The sequence below is a fragment of the Ruditapes philippinarum genome, unplaced genomic scaffold (assembly GCF_026571515.1).
Source record: "Ruditapes philippinarum isolate M1 unplaced genomic scaffold, ASM2657151v2 ctg2043_1_1_1_1, whole genome shotgun sequence".
Classification (NCBI taxonomy): domain Eukaryota; kingdom Metazoa; phylum Mollusca; class Bivalvia; order Venerida; family Veneridae; genus Ruditapes; species Ruditapes philippinarum.
Window position 1 is genome coordinate 164,339 of NW_026856121.1, and position 23,353 is coordinate 187,691.

A 23,353-nucleotide genomic window follows, 5' to 3' on the forward strand; every position below is an offset into this window, starting at 1 on the left:
CCTTCGATTTGAAAGTGAAATTGGTTAATTAGATACACATTGTAATTGGTCCAGAAATGTTCTGGTTTTTATTCCATTTAATAAAATAATGCTACAAAACCTGGCCGGACCTTTGTTACATCTATCAGTATTGACATTTGAAGTGGAATTTAAACACAAGTGACCTGATATCAATTCATATGGAAATACATGTTCATCAAGACTGTACACAACAAAAAAAAACAATCAAATGATTGAGAAGCAGTCAGTAAGATTATAAAACTTCCTTCTAAGCTTTGTCTTGAATATCCGGATTATCATTGATCAGTGTATACATGTATTCTGTGATGGTATCTGACCAATCAAATTACCAAGTCAGGACATTTCTTTATAACCTTGGGCTTTGTACACAACAAATATAATTATATGGTTATTTTGGAACTCTACAAAACAAAGTACTTTAACAAAAATGTTCGAGTGAGTGAAGGTCTGAGGGGAACAGAACTTGTAGACTCATAAAAGCTAACCCTTTAACTTACTGCATATCATATATGACATACTACATTGGAGTCAGTTTTCAACAAGTTTTAATCTATAAACCTTGCAAAATCTAGTGAAAACTGTGAAACATAACAAAACAGTTGTTTCAATTCATTATTTTTAAATAAAATTTAAAAACTGCATTGACAAATATACATGTATATTATACATTTGTATAATATTTATTCATAATCAGTCCTCACATACTGTATCACAGAGGGTATAAAATCAATTTAAATTCTCAGAATCTAATTTTAATTGACTATATAAAGATCAAAACAGTTTTGCATTTACTTCATTATTGATTAAAAATTAAACATTTTTTTTATAATTCAGAATAGCAACCAACTAGAAATTGGTATGTCAACAAATTTGAACAAGTCTGTAAACATTGAATATTTGAAAATCCTCTTCAGAGAAGAGTATAGATATACATGCATGAAATAATTAAACTTGATAACATGAGGCTGATTAACAAATTTCCTTCCAACATCATATCAGAATTAGTATGAAATTTGTCAATGTGTGCATTAAATGTATAGATTTCATTTTAAATCACATTAATTAACAATATACATATTTATGATGTAAATTATATTTCCTCTAAGGCATGCAAATAAAAAATCTGTGAAAGCATCACTTTCATAGTTTACATGAATTGTATGTTTCTAAAAATAAGTCAACAATAAAAGAAAAGATATGTTTCTAAAAGAATGTCAACAATAAAATATGAAAAAGTTCCATAACTAAAGGTACCAATCTAAGCCAATGCCATTGACAATACAACATATTCTACTTATGTCTATGTGTTACAATCACTCTTCAATGGCTTATTAAAACACAAATAAAAACTCCATCCACATTTTTTAAAACAAGTTTTTGCTGCATGTTTGCTAAATTACATGTATCAAAAATAAGCAAAGCACTAATATTATTAAGATATCATAGAGGGAAAAAAATAACAGAACTAATTATGATACAGAGCTGTCTCATACTGTGACCATTTAAAAACTTGGAGCATACAGTGATGTGGTCTATCTGTATGTAAACCTCCTTTGTCTGATCAATGGGAAATATTGCACAATAAATCAGAAAAGGGACAAAAACTGAATCAAAATAAACAAGAGCTGTCACAGGAGACAGCCAAGCTCGACAAAAATAAAATACTGGACGCAGTAAGGAGGACAAAACTATGAAAGAAAAATCAATTATGTATAATTATGTATTAAGTTATAGTAAAAAAATAACATTTGTTAAAATAAATTCCAAGATCAAGGGAAATAATTCTAGAAATAGTCACGCTAGAGTTATGAACCTTGTCACTCAACATGTATGTAATGATAAGAAGTATATATTTGAAGTTTGAAGTAGATACCTTAAAAAGTAACAAAGTTATAATATTTCTTAAAGAAAATCCTAAGTTCAAAGAGAAATAAATCTGTAAAAATTACTTCAAGAGTTATGAACATTGTCACATAAAATATATTTGATTATAAGGAATAAGTATTTGAAGTTTGAGGTAGATACCTTTAAAACTAAAAATGTTATAGTAAAAAATAACATTTTTCTAGTAAAAAAATCTAAGTTGATGGGGAAATAATTCTTGCAATATTGGTGCTAGAGTTATGAACCTTGTCACATAAGATGTGGATGATGATAAGGTACATTTATTTGAATTATGAAGTTGATCCCTTTAGAAATAAATAAGTTACAGTAAAAAATAATATTTTCTAAAGAAAATTCTAAGTTCAAGGGGAGATAAATCTGAAAATATTGGTGCTAAAGTTATGAACCTTGTCACATAAGATGGGGATGATGATAAGGTACATATATTTGAAGTATGAGGTTGATCCCTTAAGAAAAAAAGAAGTAACAGTAAAAAATAATATTTTTTAAGGAAAATTCTAAGTTCAAGGGGAGATAAATCTGAAAATATTGGTGCTAGAGTTATGAACCTTGTCACATAAGATGTGGTTGATGATAAGGAACATACATTTGAAGTTTGAAGTTGATATCTTAAGATGACAAAGTTATAGTGAACAAGCAATTATCATAGTATTGCAAGCAATCCATAAGTCCCCTACCGGTAAGAGCCCAAGCAACATTCTGAAGGGCCATTGGCCATTCACTTAGGTTCCTATTTTAAGTAAATTTGTTGAAAAAGTTCTTTAAAAGTGATCACAGGAAACAGTTTTTATGTACAGACAGACGGACTGAAGGACACTCTAAAGTTATTTTTTAAACATCCCTGTTATCAAAATATAACATTTTTAAAATCCTATCATGATTGAAGAAGTTGGAGTAAAAATTACCAATTTCTCAAAAAAAAGTCTAAGATCAAAAGGGGCATAATTCTGGAAATAGTCTTGCTAGAGCATTGAACACTCACAAATGTTGTGTGACAATAAGAAACATTTATATGAAGTTTGAAGTAGATACATTCAGAAAAAGAAGTTATTAAAAAAAACAATGTTTTTTTCATGAAAATTTTAAGTTCAAGGGAGGTAATTCTGATAAATTTTGTGCTAGAGTTGTAAACCTTGTCACATATGATGTGGTTGATGACAAGCAACTTATATTTAAAGTTTGAAGAAAATACCTTAAGAAATAAAGAACTTATAGTGAGAAAACTTAAAAACTAGAATCAGAAATCTTGAAATTCAGTCTATTTGTTGCCATAGAAACCAGAATTTTCAACATAGGAAGATAAAAAAGAATGTGCATAATTTCCATACTGCCATCTACCCATATGTCAAGTTTCATAATCATATTTTCAGTACTTTTTGTGTTATCACTGGATCCAGGTTATGTGTAAAAATTGCCATATTTTCAGTCTATTTGTTGCCATAGCAACCAGAATTTTCAACATAGGAAGAAAAGAAAAAGACGTGCATAATCTCCATACTGCCATCTATCCATATATCAAGTTTCATTAAAATATTTTCAGTACTTTTTGCGTTATCGCGGGATCCAGGTTATGTGTAAAATTTGCCATATTTTCAGTCTATTTGTTGCCATAGCAACCAGAATTTTCAACATAGGAAGAAAAGAAAAAGACGTGCATAATCTCCATACTGCCATCTATCCATATATCAAGTTTCATTAAAATATTTTCAGTACTTTTTGCGTTATCGCGGGATCCAGTTTTGTGGACGGACGGACTGACGGACGGACAGACGGACGGACAGACAGACGGACGGAGGGTAAACCTCAAGTCCCCTCCGGTAAACCGGTAGGGGACTAAAAATATTTTACTGCACCAAAACTTTAATCTGAAATCTGGAAGCGGACGCCGGGGCGAGTAGGACAGCTCTCCATATACTTCGTATAGTCGAGCTAAAAAACTGAAAATGGATTTTATCAACACATTTAATAAAATTTTCAATTCAACATGCATTGTACATAGCTGAGGCTATTTATATGGACAGCTTTCAGTCAATTAAAGTTAAATGACAGCTGCTGTTAAGTCATGGTTTTGGTGAAGAATGTGCACAGGGCATTTCCGGGGAAAATATAGCATTTTAGGGGAAAATATACCTAATTTTGGCTGGGATTAAAACAGCTTTTATTTGGCTGTAAAATGTAGGTGAAAAAAAAACACCATTAAGCGATTGTCCCTTTTGATCTTCAGGTCAGTAGGCCGAAATGACAAAGGTTGTGATCACTGTGGTCTTAGAGAATGCTTTTGCCTGCACCACTAAAATCTTCTCCAAACATAAACAGACAACACTTTGGTCTACAGTCCTAGGATTTTGTCATTACTAGAACAAGACCATGTTATTCTTAAGTCATTAGGTCAGGATCACAGTGGCACTATGTGTAATATCCATGTCTGTTGTCCGATAAGTTTTTTGAGAATGAATTTGGCCAAGTTCCTTAAATAATAATTTTGTAGTGACATTGTCCATGAGCAGAAGATACCCACTTTTGATTTTAAGGTCAAATGTCAAAGTCAGAGTGACACAGTGTAAATTCCATGTCTGATCAAACACTTGAGAAGTGATAACCCCAAGTTTATCAATCTGTATAGTGTATGGACATTGTCCATGGCCTATAGAATACCCTTATTTGAGGTCATTAGGTCAAGATCACAGAAACGGGTGAAATACTTGTCTAAGCAAGAACAAGAGTTTCCTCAGATATAGATTTGTGTACTTATTTTCCAATACTTGAAGACTTGAATTTTGTTTTTGACATTAAATTTAAATAATTGTAGATAATGATACTTCCATAAAATCATCTAATTACTTATTTCAGAAAACAATACAGCCTGAATTACTTATTTAAATGATTCATAAGAACGTGTTTGTGTTTTCATTCCATCAACATGTGACTGATTCCCTGAAGCTTTTTTTTTAAAGTAGCCAGTTTGTACTTGTATTTCCTGGCAGTAAATTATAAATTACTTTGCAATTTTTGTTTGAGATTTCCGGAAAAACAACATATTCTTTTTCTCTTTACTTCTTTCGGGTAGTTGTATACTTTTTGGTTCATTCTTTACTCTTGAAGATTTTCTTTCTTTTATTACTTTAACAGGTGTCTTTGGCTCAAACTTAAACAACAGAGGTAGATGGATCCTGTACCCAAATACCATAACCAGACTTAAAATACCAAAAATGACAAGTGCAATGAACATAAAGGGCTGCCAGTGTGCTGGTATCTCGGCAAAAAACAGTCTTAATGCTCGTCCAAAACCTCCTAGTAACACTTCAAATGGATATACTACACAGTGGCTGAATGCTGATGAAATTACCTGCAAACATAGAAATATTTTTGAGAACATACTTTGTGTTGACTTAAAGTCCAATACCCTTAAAACTGTATTTCAAGATGAAAAACAATCAGTATCATACTGAAGGACAAAGATGTTAATTAATCTCAGTGATAAACCTAATTACAGGTGTTTTATTTATACACCTATGTTTTATTTATACACCTAAAAGAGTAATTATTAACCCTAACTAGCTGATACTAGAAATGATTATCCTTTGTCACCAGTGTAGAACCAAACCAGCCTGCAGTCTGATAATGTAACAAGAGCTGTCAGTAGGACAGAATGATCAACTATTCTTAGTGCTTGGTAGTAAAAGAGCCTTGAAAATGTAAAATTTTCTATGCTAGAAAAGGGCCATTTTTTTTCTTTCAAATCCAAGTTACAGTAACAGGCCTTGAAGAGAGTCCTATTATGCTCTCAAAGAAGTGAATAAAATTTCAACTCATTTTAAAGCCTGGCCTCATGTTCACTAAGAAAATATCAGGATCAACATGTTTTATTTTACTGAAATTACCTAATTGTGTTTGGCTTGAATTAATTCAAAATGTAAAAAATTGCTGATTAGCAAAGAAGCTAAACTATTTTGGGATAAAATCAAGAAAACACAAAATAAATACAAAAATACAATGTATTCTGATCAAAATAAGGATCAGGATTAGGACCAATATTTGGATCAACTGTAAAATGTCTGTATCTTGCAAAAATAACAATTACTTTATTCTAAAATTTCATAAACTTGCTATTGCAAATCCAGTTTTATCAAGTTAATATCAGATATTTAATCTATGAGGATAAACAATGATGAATATTTGAGTTTTTAAATTTGATCCTTATCTTGATCCTGATCCTTAAATCTTTTTGAACACGGGGCCAGATGTCAATGGAATATGAAAATATTTGAGGTGGTATGCAAATTTAACGTAATTTCGAAGTTTAATAAGGGCACAATTCTGTAAAAATGCTTGATAGAGTTACCTCCTCCTGTTTACAGGTTGGTGGCATGACGTTGAACAAGTGTTTAAAGTTCCAAAGCCATATGTCAATGGACTTAAAGTCTTTGAAAATATTTGAGGTGGTATGCAAACTTTAACCTAAGTGGTTACGCCGACACCAACGCTCCGTTGACTAGGATAGCTCTACTTATTCTTATCGAATGTTTGAGCTAAAAATGGTACATGTAGCTGAATTTCTGTATTTTGACATATGAAATCCCTTACATTTTTAATACAGAATGGACCGTTCCATATTCAAAGCTGAACAATTCCATTACACAAATTTAGTAACTGTAGGTTTATATGGAATAAATCAAGGTAAGATATCTCACCTTTAACGGAGTAACTTCCCATAACGGATCAACTAGTAAAGCTTTATGGTATTGGTAACATGGGTCTGAAGCCATCCATGAAAATTGTGTTCGCCACCAGGATTTCAAACTATGCCAAGGTGTCATTTGATGAGGTATACATTCTACTGGAGTTCCCTTAAACATGGGGAAATATACAAATTTCTAAAGTTTGTAAACATAACATCATATATTTTTTAAAACAGTGATATTAAATTTTTAAAATGAATGGATATCATTAAACCATTACTTTAAGCAGTTTTTAACATTATCAAAACAAAAAGTTGCTTTTTTTTAATATTGTTTTCCATAATTAATCAATGTATTGCAATAACAGTTGACTGAATCAAAGTTTCACAATGAACTGCTGTATTGGTTTGACATTATTGTTGAATCTCTAGTAAAATTGTGAAGGTAACAACTGACAGCAGTATGAAATCTGACAGCAGTACAAAAACTGACAGCAGTAAGACAACTGACAGCAGTAAGACAACTGAGAGCAGTACAAAAACTGAGAGCAGTACAAAACTGAGGGCAGTATGAAACTGAGAGCAGTAAGACAACTGACAGCAGTAATGAGTATGACAACTAACAACAGTAACATGAGAATGAAAAGGAGTTCTACTTACAGCAGTCATTAATGCCACTTTTTCTGCAACAGCTGACTGGTATAATCTGATAAACTCCCAAGGTATAGTTAACAGTACAGCTACAAACAGCAAACGTCTCAATAATTTCAAGTACTTTCTGTTACCACGGTAATATTTTACAGAACTATCTAACTCACTATCACAGCTACTGTTTGCTCCAAACGATCCATCTGAAAGTGTGCTTACTACACTAGAGTTGCTTCTTTCATACTTGGTTTTTGAACTTTGGATCAGTAAATAATATGCAGTTAACACCAAAATAAATAGAACAATGACAAATATGATATAATTTGAAAGATGGGATAATAACTCTAATAAAATAGCAAGGACAAGATTTAAGACTGTTAGACAGTAGCCTAGGATCATGTGACCTATATTGTATAAATCCTCAACCATGGCATGAAAAAGAAGTATGTATAACTGTGAGCTAAGCACAGAAATTTCTGAGCTTTCAGATTTGTCATTTTGTGAAAACACATCAAACATCCACCAGCTGTCTGAATCTTTTTGCCTCGACTTCTCATTTACAAGTATCGTATCTGGAATAAATGAATTTCTTGTAATTGTTCTGAAAAATGTGATATATAAGCAAGAAAATTGTTACAGTAAATTAACAATACTGTTGCTGTGATTGATATACGTGTGACATTTTATCACTAAAAACAAATGAAAAATCTGTTTTAAAACGATGAAAATACATTAAAAAAAAAGAAAGCCAGTTACATGTAAATCTATAATAGCAAATTTCACACCCCTGTTTGAAATTTTATGGATAAAAAAAATTGCTAAGTTATGGGTATTGGGTAGTGACCTCCAAAAAATGATCATAAAGACAAGAGTTTAGTTTAGAATGATTATGTCCTTTAGTTTTGAGTGGAAACAGCAATGAACTGATAAATTAATTTCAAGATTTTTTCTTACAGAGAACTAGAATTCTGTCAAAACCGATGTTTGAGTTATGCTTCAGCGAATAATGAGTTATAATGTACAAGAAGTTACATGTAAAACTTGAAACCTTCTATTCTAGCTACATATGTAGCTACCATCGGTGGTGGGAGACAGACGTTTCACTATTAAGACAGTTCACACCAAGAAGGTTCACACCAAGACATTTCACTCCCAAATGTAGTACAACTAATTAGACTTATCAAAGAGACACTGAGAAAATTTTGGGCGGGCGCTGTCTTTTTCCAAAAGACGGTTAACTTTGACAGTAAGAAAAAAAAAAGTCTGTAAAATGGGTTGAACCGTTCACACCGAATTAATTAGGCTATCCCGAATGGGAGTGAAACGTCTTCAAGATGTTTCATTCCTTTATTATACCAAAGTTATTCTGATATTTATGATATACTTAAATATCTAATAAAATATTCTGTAACGTATTATAGAAATTTTTTTTCTTCAAATTCATATTAACAATACCCGCAAAATCAACAGAATGATTAAATTGAATTTCCCTTAATCTCTTAATAATGAAAATAAATTTGTTAAGTTTCCTAATAAACTTCCAGGGCCTGCAAAATCAATTGTCCGTATTGCCCAGGTTGTCCCACAGCCTGTACGGACAAGTGAAAATTTTCAAGAATAAACTATGTAAATATCATACGGACAAGTTAAATGATGAAACGTCAACATCGCCTGTACTTTCACCAAAGAAACGACCTACAAAGCTCTAGTTCGCCCCACAGTGGAGTATGCGAGCACTGTCTGGGACCCCCACGAGAAGGGAGACATACACCGTCTAGACATGGTCCAACGACGTGCTGCACAGTATGTTAAAAACAAGAACCACAACAGGTCTAGCGTCACGGACATGCTTGCAGACCTTGAATGGAAATCATTACAAGAACGTCGAAAGGAGGCCAGACTGATCATGCTCTACAAAGTCATCAACAACAAGGTCGCTCTAGACAATTCATAACTCATACCCTCCAACTCCACATCTACAAGAAATTCACACAACCTATCCTACAAGATACCCTACTGCCGTACACAATACCGTCAACAATCCTACTTCCCACGTACCATCAAAGACTGGAACAGCCTACCTCCAGACGCTACGTCAGCCGGTACAGTTGAGTCATTCCGTACTCATCTGTCCCAACTCTATATCTAAACCACACTCTTGTCCGTTTTTAACCTGCACTGTATATATTCCTCACTATTTTTACTCTTTCTTTCCGTCTTGCGCATTAACCTGGCAGTAAACTTCAGTTAGTTGAAGGTGGCCAGTATATTGGAAGAAGAAGAAGATGCTTCACATAAAAGCGGACAAGTAAGTTTTGCCGGCCCTGAACTTCTAAAAAAAATGGTGAGTGAAACGTCCATACAATTGACAAAGTGGAAGTGAAACGTCTACTTATGAACCGTCTTGGGAGTGAAACGTCTAGGTGTGAACCGTCTTGGGAGTGAAACGTCTCAATAGTGAAAATTATGTCTTGGAAGTGAAATCGGTGGTTATCCGACTATTGGTACACTTATGCTAAGTACGGAAACATAAAGGAGAATCATCAAAAAAAAGAAACTTACAAAGTTTCGCCAATATGTAAATAAGAAGTATACTTAATGTTGATAAAAATATAAGCACGACATTGCAATTATTGTTATTATTTTCCTTCGATTTTGGTGCCATTATGTCATTCGGAAGACCTCGCCGATTTCCATATATTGAACCAAAGAGAGACCACTGCGGAGAAGTTTTATTCTAAATCCTACGGAGTGGCCCCCCTTTGATTTCGCTTTTTTATTACGATTCAGAACTATATTCACATTCAGATTCTCACCTATAGAGAAAGATAGACATTTACATATTGAAAGAAATCAAAGAATATGTCATTTATGTCCTAAACCATCTCTTGGGGATGAATTTCATTACTTATTTGAATGTCACTTTTTTATTTCTCTTCGTAAAAAGTTTAATGATTCAAAATTCTCAAATCATCCTAATGCATGTATTTATAAATTATATACTGTATAGAATCTTACACGGATAGCTCTGACCATTCAACTTTATTAAAACTTGCATTATTCTGCAAAATTATTATTTCAAAATTTAAATAACTCATTCTCCTGTAAGGCATGATTTTCTCAACCTGTATGAGTGCATTAACATATAAACAATTTAGATAACATATATAGGTATGTACAAGATACAAGATACAAGAAACTTTATTTTAAGTCGGTTTACATATTACAAGAAACATTAGCTAATAAGCTATTTAAGAACAATAACAAAAGCATAAAACATATTTACTAACATATAACAGTTCTGAAAATAAAAACATAAAAACTATTAGCAGCTTAAGCATGAAATAAGAGTATCAAGGTTAAGAAGAACTTTACAATAAAATGGTAAATTAAAGCATAGCTTGATGACATGCACAGTACATATTGTATTAAAGGTAATAACAGTTTCTAAAAGTAATAAATGACTGTAGTCTAGAAATTTAAGTATGATACATATAGCAATGTGAAATAAATAAAAATAATAATAAAAAATAAAAAAATTAATAAAATAGTAATAGTTATAAGTTAAAATCTACAATTTATAAATACGTAATTGAAGGTTTCCTAAAAAATATATATAAATAAATAAATAGATAAAATTAAACTTACTTATAAAAGTGCATAAAAATTTATGATAGAACTTATACAGCATAAAAAAGAAACAAGATAAAGCACATACAGTGTAACAAACAAAGTAAACTAAAATTAAGTTGCATGCACAGCCTAATGGAATCGGGAATAAGGAATTTTAATATGAACAAAGCATATAAAAACAACAAAGATTCAACTAGCATAAAATACAAGGGTTTAAGAAAAATTAACACACAACATATAATCAAAGCATCATAGCAAACTAAAAGGGATGCACAAAAGCAAGGCAAACAAACAAAACATGTAGTCTAAGCTTTTACATAAATTAAAACTAAGCAGAATATCAAACACATAGCAAATTTACAAGCACATAGCACATTTACAACTTGGGCCACTCCAGACCTGGATCAGTCTCCCAAACTCTTTGTAATTTTCAACCTTGCGGATGTCATTAGGGAGACTGTTCCATATCTGGGCACCTTCAAACTTAAAAGAATTCTGACCGTATGTTACTGTTTTGACCCTTGGGACATTTACACTTTTTTGATACCTAAAAGAATAATTGGAATTTTTAAATTGAATTAAATCATTTATATATGGTGGTGATTTTCCGTACAGGCATTTAAACACTTCTTTGGCTATTATTTTTATGTGTAACCAAAGAGTAAAGTTTAGTCAAATACCGATATGTGTTAGTCAAATTGATCTCATTATTATATAATTTTATGTATATATGTTTTGTTAATCAGTTTTGAATAACTGTTCATTATATTGTTGATCTATCATAACCTAGCTTATGCATATTATATATATTATTGGTTTTGAATAAAATCTTGAAAAAAAATCTTGATTTTTAAAAAGCGGAGATAGGTTCTTACCCTGAAGATCACAATCTATGTTGTCAAGAAGATTATAGAATTGTATACGTTGTACGAGTCCAGGAGAATCAATATTGTTTCAGCAATGTATAATATGTTTTCTTTATTTCACACCACTAATTTCAACTCGTTTAACAGTCCATTTAGAAGTTGCAGCACTTTGAAATCAATTTCGATGGAAAAAAATCAACGCAAAATATATTTATTTTTGGCAAGATAGTATCTCGTGGCCACGACTTAGCTATCTCGTCGCCATGACTTAGTAACTCGTGGCACGACATAGTCGTGCGCAAGAGATAAATAAAAACACATACACACATGTCACCTTTGTGGCACCGTAGAAAGCCTTCATGTACAAACCTTTTGCGTGTATTTCATAGAAAGATATTTTTGAAGCACGCTTAAATGATATCATTTATAAATACATTTTTAAAAACGTTTAACTTCAGATTAAATTTTATACTACCGAATCTAATGCATAAACAGCTTTTCAGAAATTTTCAAAATATTTATTTATTTCTTCTTAAGGACTTGTGAAAGGCTAAAAATGACCCCAGGTCGATCATAAAGTAACAGTCCATTGAGAAGTTGCAGCACTTTGAAATCAATTTCGATGGAAAAAAATCAACGCAAAATATATTGATTTTTGGCAATTTTGAGATGTCCCCTCGTTGCCATGGTAACAGAAAATTGAAGACTGAGCATGTTGTTACAAAGGCAATGGTCCAGTTAACATTTGTGCCAAGTTCGATTAGTATTGAAGCAGTTTTTGTATACATGTAGTTTATAGCGATTCGAACTTATAACGGGAGACTTTTCAATGAAAACCGCCATTTTTCACAAAATGCTCATGCTTTAATGGGTTAAGAGCCAGTTTCTAGTGATATTTTGCAATGTTTAGAGAGTTGCTAAAGCAGAGACAGTGCTGACTATAACCCTTTATTTCAGGTATTCTTTTGCAAGATTGACAAAATATGTTGTTTCAGGTCTCGGACAAAAGTAAACTGAGATTTTACAGAATAAATCGCAGTTTTGTAACTCCATGTACCTAACTAATGTTATTGGGATAATTTCATTATACTTTAAAAATGATATGACATATATGTTCTCAATAAAATGTGTCATTTTCTAGTTTGTGTTGTTTGGAATACTAAATATTAGACCATAACTTGTAGGACATTGACGACAGGAACTTTGGTGTGGAATTTTTCCAGAGTAATTTGTTAGTGACAACAGTCTTTCTGAATTTTCTGGTGGCGTGTAACAGACCATAGCCCAATTATATGTCAATATTGTTTAAAATAAGAAATCTATTCCTAATTTATTTGTACAAAGTTATAAAAAGTCCCTGTGACAGTGCTGCCAGGTTAATATCAATGTGATATACTATTAACGCTGTATTAAAATAAATATCACAGATTCCACCATTTTGCAACATTGACTTTTAACACGCCATCACATTAATTGGACATGTATGTTAAATTTGAGTTTGTTATGATATGATATAAAAGTAGTAACATTTCATATCTCTCAACTGTATTTATTGAACATTCAGCACGATAGGGCCAGTATTGACTTACATTTTAGATTTATAAGATTTGTAAAGTGTATTGAGTCATTACCAGAATTCTGGCACATGTAAAGACTCGACCAGTCTCAACGTGTATGGCAAGAAGAAGAAAAACGAGATGGAATCCGCCACTGAGGGAAGGAACATTTGCATAGTAAAAGTGGCCCAGTTACGCTGAAATTACAACCTGATATTTCTTGGCCTAGCAGTATTGGACATGTGTTAATAAAAATATGCGGTGTATTTGGTTTTGCATGCCAAATAAATAAGTAAATAAATGAATAATTAGCAAATCTTTTCCACATTAGATAAATTACGTAAAACAACAACGAAACGATAAAATGCATTTCTCTCGTAACTGTTCCATTCAAAAGATATATACAATACTGATGAATGTCTAAATAACGTTTATTTTGTCAATTGTTATAATTACAAGTACTACTTTCTGCTGAAAACAAAAACTTTTGTTTCATCACATACATCTTCCGGCTTTATTCATTATGATTGGAAACTGCAATTCAGTGATTTTTATTTGTTTGGGTCGTCAGACCAAACAAATAATGGTAGCGAAATTTCAGAATCTAATGTTGTTAATTGCAAATGCCGAAAGTAGTCCACTTTTTTGAAGCGGTTACTTCCCTTTTGTATGTACACTAAAGCCGAAAAATTCAGGGGAGATCACTGCGTAAAGATGGTCAAAGACAGGCGCATCAATTTTCAAGCAAAGTAATTCCCGAATGGTTCGAAGATTTCTAATATTGTTTTATTGTATTTTCTGATCGAAATAACTAAATACAAAGCGGACATTCAATCTCTTGACACAGAAGTTTACGACAAACCTAAACAACAAGTAGTTCTCAAAACAGCTTAAAACTTAGCGATTTAAAAGAAAGGAAATATTCTATTTTGTTACAAGTATCCAACAAATTACAACGCATTTAAAGTTAAACAATAGCGTTGGCTTATAGAATTGTCAATAAATGCACAATCACAAATTACGCGGATGAATATGATTTTATCAATGAAAATACTATTTTCAGCCATGTCGATTACCGAATACTACACAAACCGAGTAGTGGAATATATAGATTCTACATGCCGGACTGTTTGGGCGAGAGGATTTTCGCTAAAATATTTACTTCAATTTTTAACAACAGGTTTACCCTGAACAAAATACCTCGAAATTAATAAGGATTACAAACCCGAACTGCAATGGAAGTTCTAAATTTAGAATGACTTGATATTATTCAGACGTTCTGGGTATAACTTCTCAGTGGTACAGTGGTAACGCGCTCGCTTCGTGAGTGAGAGGTCTTGAGTCTAATCCCAGTCGAGGAAACTTTTTTTTTTTTTTTGTTAAATTCTTTTTTTTAAGTGTTTTTGTTAAGGAAGTAGCCATGACATACAAGGATAAAGTGTGGCTGTCGTAAAAAAAGGAACATAAATGATTTTTTGATGCAACTCTAGTTATGCAGAATTCCGTATGTATCAAACTCTGGTGCCTTACAAAAGGAATTATAATACATAAAAATAAACTTATACAGGAAAATGCATACAGATATACAGTACGATTTAGATTGCAAAGATCAGAAAATACCACAGAACTTGCAGCCCTTTGATTCTTTTTAAATATACATGCTTATAGTAAGCTCCAGGATTATTTACATCTGTGTTAAACAACAGTTAAAGTCGTTACAAGCCCTAATTTAGAATAATATGGTTTTCTTCAGGCCGTTCACATATAAATTCACCGTGGCTGAAGGGTTTTCGGGCTCGCTTAGGAAGCGAGAGGTCTGGAGTTCAAATCCCAGTAAAGATAACTAATTTTTTAAATTGTTAAAGTCAAATAAACATTGGATTGAATATCAGTGTTGCAATTAGTCTTATAGCCAATTTACTACAATTAAAACGCTGGAAAGCATTGGTGGCACTAAACATATAATCTCACAACCTGCACCTTTCTTACATTCTGAGACCCAAACAAATTCAGCGCCTTCTGTGCTTTGATTTAATATCTGAATTAATCACACCACCTCCCTAAATGTTGAACAGTTTCCGGGACAAGTTGCACAAATGCGACATACAATAGTATCTAATATATTCGTTGCGTGGAAAAAAAATACCACTTGATTACCACACAGGGCTTTCGATTCATTGCGTGATGATTGTACGTGTTTATGACGGCCAATCCTTATTTTTTTATATTGTTTATGAATTCAACGATTTCTTTACCTATGACATATTTCAATACAATCCATATAAATCTTTCCAGGAATTTCCTTTGTGTGATTTTATCCTTAAGTGAATCAAATATTGTTGTTACCTTTATTTTCATGAATTCAGTCTTCATTACTCCTCGGATAATATTTTTCAATATCTCCTTTGCAGCTTCGTCGGCGTTTTCCCTTTTCGTATGCCTTTTTTTGTCTTGAAACTCATTACCTCTTGAGATCTGCTCATTTAACCTTTCTTTTATTATCATTCGCATCATTTCTTGTTCATCAACTGAAAATAGATTGTCTAAAATATCTTTATACGCAGCATCTGTCTTCTGCCGAAGTATTTTACGTGTCTTCCAATACGACTCATCAAAGAAACGCCTTATTCTCATCAGTGACCCACCAAATGGAAAGCGAATATTAAAACGTTTACGAGAACGAACTTGTTGACGATAGCGACTTTCCTTTATTAATCCCGAAATTAAAACAACTGAAGTATCAATATCTTCATTAGTTGCCTCTAAAGATTTATTGATAGTTTCTTCATAAACTATCGTAAGTTCATTGAGCTGTTCTTGCTGTAATGTAGGGCAATTGCTAAACGGGGAATGCAATGTATGTTCATGAACAGGATTGGAACTGCATACAATCTCTTTATCATTCTCTTGTTCCTTTGATTGTTCAGAAAATGCAATTAAAAGTGCATTAAACGCGTCTTCATATTTTGATCCATTTCGTTCAACTTCGTCTTGTGGCTTTAGATCAAATGATGACTTTTCTGTATCTAAAGATCTTTTGACCATCATAAATGCAGATTGCGGAAATAAGTTCCTTCCATTTAATATTTTGCTCCATGTTTTACTTAATACAGACATACGACCAGATACCTTTGAGAAAAATGACGATTTATCTATTTGACTTTGGACATTCTTTTGCTCGCTTTCTGTACCACAATCTTTCATCACTTTCCGGATATTTGTGAGTATCCAGTTTTGCTCCTTCCAGCGGCGCCTGCTCGGTCGTCTACCACATAAAACTCCATACGTTCTATATGCTCTATTTGCTATTGAAAGGAAAGAGCAGTGGTTAATATTTGAAGGCCTTGTATAGCAAACCGCCTTTAACATTTTGATATTTTCATAGACTCATCTGTGCAGAGTTTATTCTTCCCATGGACTTTTTCCTGACAACAGTTTCGTTTACAAATATAGTTGAAAGCACACTTTTCCTCCGCAGAAGGTATGACTGTTCCACCTGTATAAATAAACATAACAAGAACTGTCGGAGGACAGTAACGCTCGACTATTCGAAAATTTGTCACAAGGGTGTTTCATTGAGTATAATAATGCTTACCTATATGAATACATAAAATTGTCCGAAAAGGTACAAACTCTTCAAGTTTCAATACATTCCCTTCAGTAGTTATGGAGAGACAAGCTTACATGCAAAAACTTAACCAAGAATTCATGAGTCGAAAAAGGGGCATAATTATGTTAAAAAGCAAATCAGAGTTATGGGACTTGTGCCAATCATCTTAGATAATCACAGAGAACAAGTGTGTGAAGTTTCAATCCATTCCCTTCAGTAGTTATAGAGATACCAGCTTACATGCAAAAACTTAACCAAGAATTTCTAAGTCGAAAAAGTGGCATAATTATGTTAAAAAGCAAATCAGAGTTATGGGACTTGTGCCAATCATCTTAGATAATCACAGAGAACAAGTGTGTGAAGTTTCAATCCATTCCCATCAGTAGTTATGGAGATACCAGCTTACATGCAAAAACTTAACCAAGAATTTCTAAGTCGAAAAAGGGGCATAATTATGTAAAAAAGCAAATCAGAGTTATGGGACTTGTGGCAATTATCTTAGATAATCACAGAGAACAAGTGTGTGAAGTTTCAATCCATTCCCTTCAGTAGTTATGGAGATACCAGCTTACACGCAAAAACTTAACCAAGAATTTCTAAGTCGAAAAAGGGGCATAATTATGTAAAAAAGCAAATCAGAGTTATGGGACTTGTGCCAATCATCTTAGATAATCACAAGGAACAAGTGTGTGAAGTTTCAATCAATTCCCTTCAGTAGTTATGGAGATAACAGCTTACATACAAAAACTTAACCAAGAATTTCTAAGTCGAAAAAGGGGCATAATTATGAAAAAAAGCAAATCAGAGTTATGGGACTTGTGGCAATTATCTTAGATAATCACAGAGAACAAGTGTGTGAAGTTTCAATCCATTCCCTTCAGTAGTTATGGAGATACCAGCTTACACGCAAAAACTTAACCAAGAATTTCTAAGTCGAAAAAGGGGCATAATTATGTAAAAAAGCAAATCAGAGTTATGGGACTTGTGCCAATCATCTTAGATAATCACAAGGAACAAGTGTGTGAAGTTTCAATCAATTCCCTTCAGTAGTTATGGAGATAACAGCTTACATACAAAAACTTAACCAAGAATTTCTAAGTCGAAAAAGGGGCATAATTATGAAAAAAAGCAAATCAGAGTTATGGGACTTGTGCCAATCATCTTAGATAATCACAGAGAACAAGTGTGTGAAGTTTCAATCCATTCCCTTCAGTAGTTATGGAGATACCAGCTTACATACAAAAACTTAACCAAGAATTTCTAAGTCGAAAAAGGGGCATAATTATAAAAAAAAGCAAATCAGAGTTATGGGACTTGTGCCAATCATCTTAGATAATCACAGAGAACAAGTGTGTGAAGTTTCAATCCATTCCCTTCAGTAGTTATGGAGATACCAGCTTACATACAAAAACTTAACCAAGAATTTCTAAGTCGAAAAAGGGGCATAATTATGAAAAAAAGCAAATCAGAGTTATGGGACTTGTGCCAATCATCTTAGATAATCACAGAGAACAAGTGTGTGAAGTTTCAATCCATTCCCTTCAGTAGTTATGGAGATACCAGCTTACATACAAAAACTTAACCACAGGGACGCCGACGCCGACGCCGACGCCGACGCCGACAAATGGGTGACTGCATTAGCTCGATTATTCTGCGAATAGTCGAGCTAAAAATGAATAATAAAATCCCAATTTTAACTGATCGAAAGCATGCATGTATGTACATTCGACTTTTTCTTATTTCCAAAGGTCATCAAAATAAGAGGTAGAAAATTGTAGTCTAGAATTTTCAAACGCAAGTCTTTTTCTTTTACTGAATTGAATTAAATTTCATATCTGACAGTTAAGTTCATTTATAGATCAAGGTCATACCTTAATTATTCAACATGTCGAGTTGTCAGTAATATTTTCAAAGTATGAATCAAAAGTGTAAGTAAACAACTAAAATATCACAATTTCTGCAGAATTCCAAAATAATCAACTGACGATCAATCTCATCTTAATGTCAATGTCCTATTTGATTATTCAAATGTCCATGGTGTCAATCGCTTTCCTTTTTTTAGAATGAATCAGGTCAGTTCATAAATAAAAAAAAACTTATAACAACTTAAAGCAAAATTCAATAATCTGACTTTGAAAGTAAAACTTTTATTACTAATTCAACATGTCGATTTTGTTATTAGTATTGATTTGTCTAATTTTAAGTCAAACAAATATGTGCATGAATAGGAAAGTTGTCACATTTGCACCGAAACTCCTTGACAAGGTCATTTATTGTCAAGTTCATATTTGAATTATTCAAAACATCGATTTTGTCAGTCATTAAGGTCATTTTGTCCAAGAAATAGACAAATCTGTAGATGAATTACGAAGTTATCTCAATTTAAAGACATATGCTTGGTTTAACATAGAGTACATACCATAACAGAATAAACTACATATGATAGAGTCTACATGTATTTAAACTTTGTGTGATATTAAAATATGATAACAGAAACATTTCAAGACAAAATATACGGAGCCCCTGAGGTGCCATTTTCCACACTTTTTTTTCGGAACTTAATTCATTTTTGCGAAATAATAATTCGTAATTACGAAATATTAATTCGTAATTACGAAGTATTAATTCATTTTTACGAAATATTAATTCGTAATTACGAACTATTTTTTCATAATTACGAAATCTTAATTCGTAATTACGAAATACTAATTCGTTTATAGGAAGTTTTAATATTAATTCGTTTTGACGAAATATTAATTCGTAATTAAAACGAATAATTAATATTTTGTAATTACGAATTAATATTTTGTAATTACGAATTAATATTGTGTAAAAACGAATTATTATTTCGTAAAAACGAATTAATATTTCGTAATTACGAATTATTATTTCGTAAAAACGAATTAATATTTTGTAATTACGAATTAATATTTCGTGAAAACGAATTAATATTTCGTAAAAACGAATTAATATTTCGTAATTACGAATTAATATTTCGTAAAAACGAATTAATAATTCGTAAAAACGAATTATTTCCTTAAAAACGAATTAATATTTCGTAAAAACGAATTAAATGCCGGGGAAAAAGTGTCGAAAACGTCACCTTAGGGGCTCCGTAAAAATATTTGGGGATCGATTTCATTTTTTTTTGTATTTCATACATGGGCTCAATAATCCTTTGTACAAGGCTTTCAAGAAGATCAGACTGAACTTGACCTTGACTCATAAATGACCTTGAAAAGGTTTTTGAATATTTTACTTCATCTTTGCTATAATCTTTAAATGGCCTAAACTTTATTATTCGTGTATAGACTGTATTTATACAAATAAAAAAGAAGATCAATGAGGCAACGACATCTGCATCGGCTACGTCAACATCAACGACCACGGGGGAGGAACTGTTACACGAAATATGGAGTTCTTATGATAACTTGTGATAACTGTCACGGAGTTTGTCGGAAAACATCTGTATATACTACAAAAACACTCGTCAAAAATGATTATTTTTAACTTTCAAAAATGAATTTTTGAACAAGATGTGTGACAAGCTTAATCCTTAAAGTATAATTTAGCTCCTAAAACTTATTTTTGAATTTTGAAATTTTTTACGAGTGTTTTTGTAGTATATACAAATGTTTTCCAACGAACTCTGTGACAGTTATCACAAGAAATCCTGAACAAGTTATCACATTTTAGAATTATGAACGAACGAACGAACAAATTTGCTTTTCTTTCTGTTGATGACTTTTTTTAAATACGCATTCTAATCCACCGTTTGCTCACACTACACTTATATTATATATTTTCTTTGTTATAAATTATATATTTCTGAAAAATGCATTTTCACCTTTAAAAAGTGAGTTTTAGGTGCTAAAATAAACTTTAATGATTAACCTTGCGTTGCATATTGTATTTTGTGTCAAAAACTAATTCATAGTCCATTTTCCATCGCCTCTTGCTTAAAATCTGGTAGTTTTGAGTAAAATTTCCAAATTATTTGCCAATTCGCAAATATTGACCTGTTTATTTAGAGTCTTCATCCTTGCCATACATAATTACCTAATTATAATGCAAAATTGCAAACATAAAGCCCCGACTAACAAATTTATACCCGATTTTTCAAATGTCCCGGAGTTCTTGTGATAACTCAAAATATGTCCTGGAGTTCTTATGATAACTTTTGTTACTGCCAATGTGTTTCTTGCGCTAAATCACGGCACGTTTTAGCTTTTTTATTATTCAATAAGGTTGTAAATACTTATAAAATATAATACGCTCATCCTTTGCACAAAAATGTGTATAAAATGTTGGTCTTGATCGAGTGTATGCAAAGGATAAACAGGTGATTGGCTATCATCTACGTAAGATTGAATCAGCGGCAGTATCATGGCCTAAACCACAAAACAAAAATGTCTCAAAACTAACACGTTGTTCTCAACTACCAGATAATATATAGTTGTGCATCGCTTATCTAAGGGCTAAGTAATTTGTATCATTTTATACCATAATAAAGAAGTACATGTATAAAACCAGGATAATTTTTCAAACCTATGTTTCCAAAAAGTACGACAATATGATACAAACACAACTGCGGTTGGCTCTAGAACAAATTTGCAAGGCCCTCCGGGCTCGGGCGAAATAAGTTTGACTAAATATATTTTTGTTATCAATTACAGCAAAATTAACAGAGTTTCCTCTACTAAGATTACATAGGGGAAATACCCATCAGGCATTGGCAGAAAATATACATGAAGACACCATACTTGAGCGCATTTTATCATAAAAGTCAATGCTCTACATCAATCCTTTTTTCAATTCTACGAAATTTGCGTCAGCAAAAATACCATAAAAAAGAAACGGGGATAAGATATCTCAGTAATATCTCTTTAACTAAAATACACTTAAAACCAACGTTATATATCCTTATTTTTGTGCAAAAAATGAGCGTACTACATTTCATAATGATTTTCAACCTTACTGAGTTAAAACGTGCCGTGATTTAGCGCAAGAAACACATTGGCAGTAACAAAAGTTATCATAAGAACTCCAGGACATATTTTGAGTTATCACAAGAACTCCGGGACATTTGAAAAATCGGGTATAAATTTGTTAGCGGGGGCTTTATGTTTGCAATTTTGCAAAAAGATTAATTTAGCACCTAAAACTCACTTTTTAAAGATGAAAAATACCATTTTTGACGAGTGTTTTTAAAGTATATACAATAGTTTTCCGACGAACTCCATGACAGTTATCACAAGAACTCCTTGACAAGTTATCATAAGAACTCCATCCCTCGTGTAACACTTCCTCCCCCGTGGTCGATATAAAATATTACATTTACTATTCTTTAAATGTTGAGCAGACCAAAATTAATCACGAAGTTATTTACAATTGCATTCACATTTACCTAAACATTCAGTACTAATTAACGTTTGCTAAATACATATTTCATGTGAACACGCAACCGTAATAACAGCGCCTTTGTGTAGCTTTATAACGGCGATAATTTGCAAGTTGAAACTTGTTTTTGAAGACAAACGTTCGTGTGTTTTACATAATAAAGTGTTCAAGACACAGTTTTATTGACATTTAAAGCAGCACTTAAAATGGCACTTACAATCCGCGTAATTTTAAGCTGAAATATTTTCGGTTTTTAATGAAAAACCAGTATGCTCTTTTATGAAATCAAACATACAAAAAGAAATACATGTAACAGTAGCACAACTAAGTTTAAACTTTACGTAATCAAGATTTGAAAAAAAACATTGCATAGTACATACATATATTCTAATCCTTCTGAGCAAGATAAGACAAAAGACTTACGATTGTTTCCTTGTTGATCTTTGTTCTATTTTTTAAGGTACATGTCAGCCATATACATGTTCATAAAACCATAACAAAGTAGAGAATTACCAACCGGTTTTCTTGCTGCAGTATGCATACATGAATATTGATCAGCGCCGTGCAGCGGTAACATGATACATGTTAACAAAAATTCGTCTGCTCTGCTGTGTACATGGCTCTACTTATTTAAAAAAATAGCAGGCTCAATTATTTGAGCTGTTGTAAAAAGAAAGAGAAAACCAACGTAAAACTACATCTTGTTTTTCTACATACAACAGAATAGTAGCTGATTGTTTATTAACAGTTCAAAATCAAGTGTAACACCATAATTAAATATCATTTCGTGAAATGTACGAAACAGATTGCTTACATTTTTTTCTGTTTTTATTCTCTAATTTTGTTACCTTTACTCTAGTCACTATATTTTAAACGGCACAGTTGCTATTGGGGGTCATTTTGCTATGTAAATCGTCAGGTACCTGTTTATTTATTTTTGAATTATCCAAGTCCTAAATACTAGCTGAATGTATGTATATTTTAATTTGAGCGAAAAACTCCAATAAAATGATCATATGAATATTTACATATTATG

At 32.2% G+C, this 23,353-nt stretch overlaps 2 protein-coding genes across 10 annotated transcripts in view; one reads left to right on the forward strand and one right to left on the reverse strand.

Moving 5' to 3' along the window:
- LOC132745445 (serine incorporator 1-like) overlaps positions 1 to 23,353 on the forward strand; it is a 118,994-nt gene that overhangs the window by 26,749 nt on the left and 68,892 nt on the right. The window lies entirely within an intron of this gene.
- LOC132745443 (uncharacterized) lies at positions 1,503 to 23,327 on the reverse strand. Of its 5 annotated transcripts, XM_060734365.1 has the most exons (5): positions 22,741 to 23,327; positions 15,654 to 16,803; positions 7,265 to 7,824; positions 6,618 to 6,773; positions 1,503 to 5,272 (listed from the first exon to the last, which is right to left on the reverse strand). In XM_060734365.1, the coding sequence occupies exons 3-5, from the start codon at positions 7,769 to 7,771 to the stop codon at positions 4,922 to 4,924; spliced, it is 1,014 nt and encodes a 337-aa protein (XP_060590348.1). In that variant the 5' UTR covers positions 7,772 to 7,824; positions 15,654 to 16,803; positions 22,741 to 23,327; the 3' UTR covers positions 1,503 to 4,921. The 5 variants fall into 5 exon arrangements, with proteins under 5 accessions (XP_060590348.1, XP_060590345.1, XP_060590349.1 ...); XM_060734362.1 differs by lacking the exons at positions 15,654 to 16,803; positions 22,741 to 23,327 and adding an exon at positions 9,815 to 9,967; XM_060734366.1 differs by lacking the exons at positions 15,654 to 16,803; positions 22,741 to 23,327 and adding an exon at positions 9,311 to 9,581.

Coding starts and splice junctions, on each gene's coding strand:
- LOC132745443 (XM_060734362.1), bottom strand. CDS start 9,917: ATGGCACCAAAATCGAAGGAAAATAATAACAATAATTGCAATGTCGTG. Junction 7,825..9,814: donor TTACATATTGGCGAAACTTT/GTAAGTTTCTTT, acceptor CATTTATTCCAG/ATACGATACTTGTAAATGAG. Junction 5,273..6,617: donor GGGAAGTTACTCCGTTAAAG/GTGAGATATCTT, acceptor CTATGTTTGCAG/GTAATTTCATCAGCATTCAG.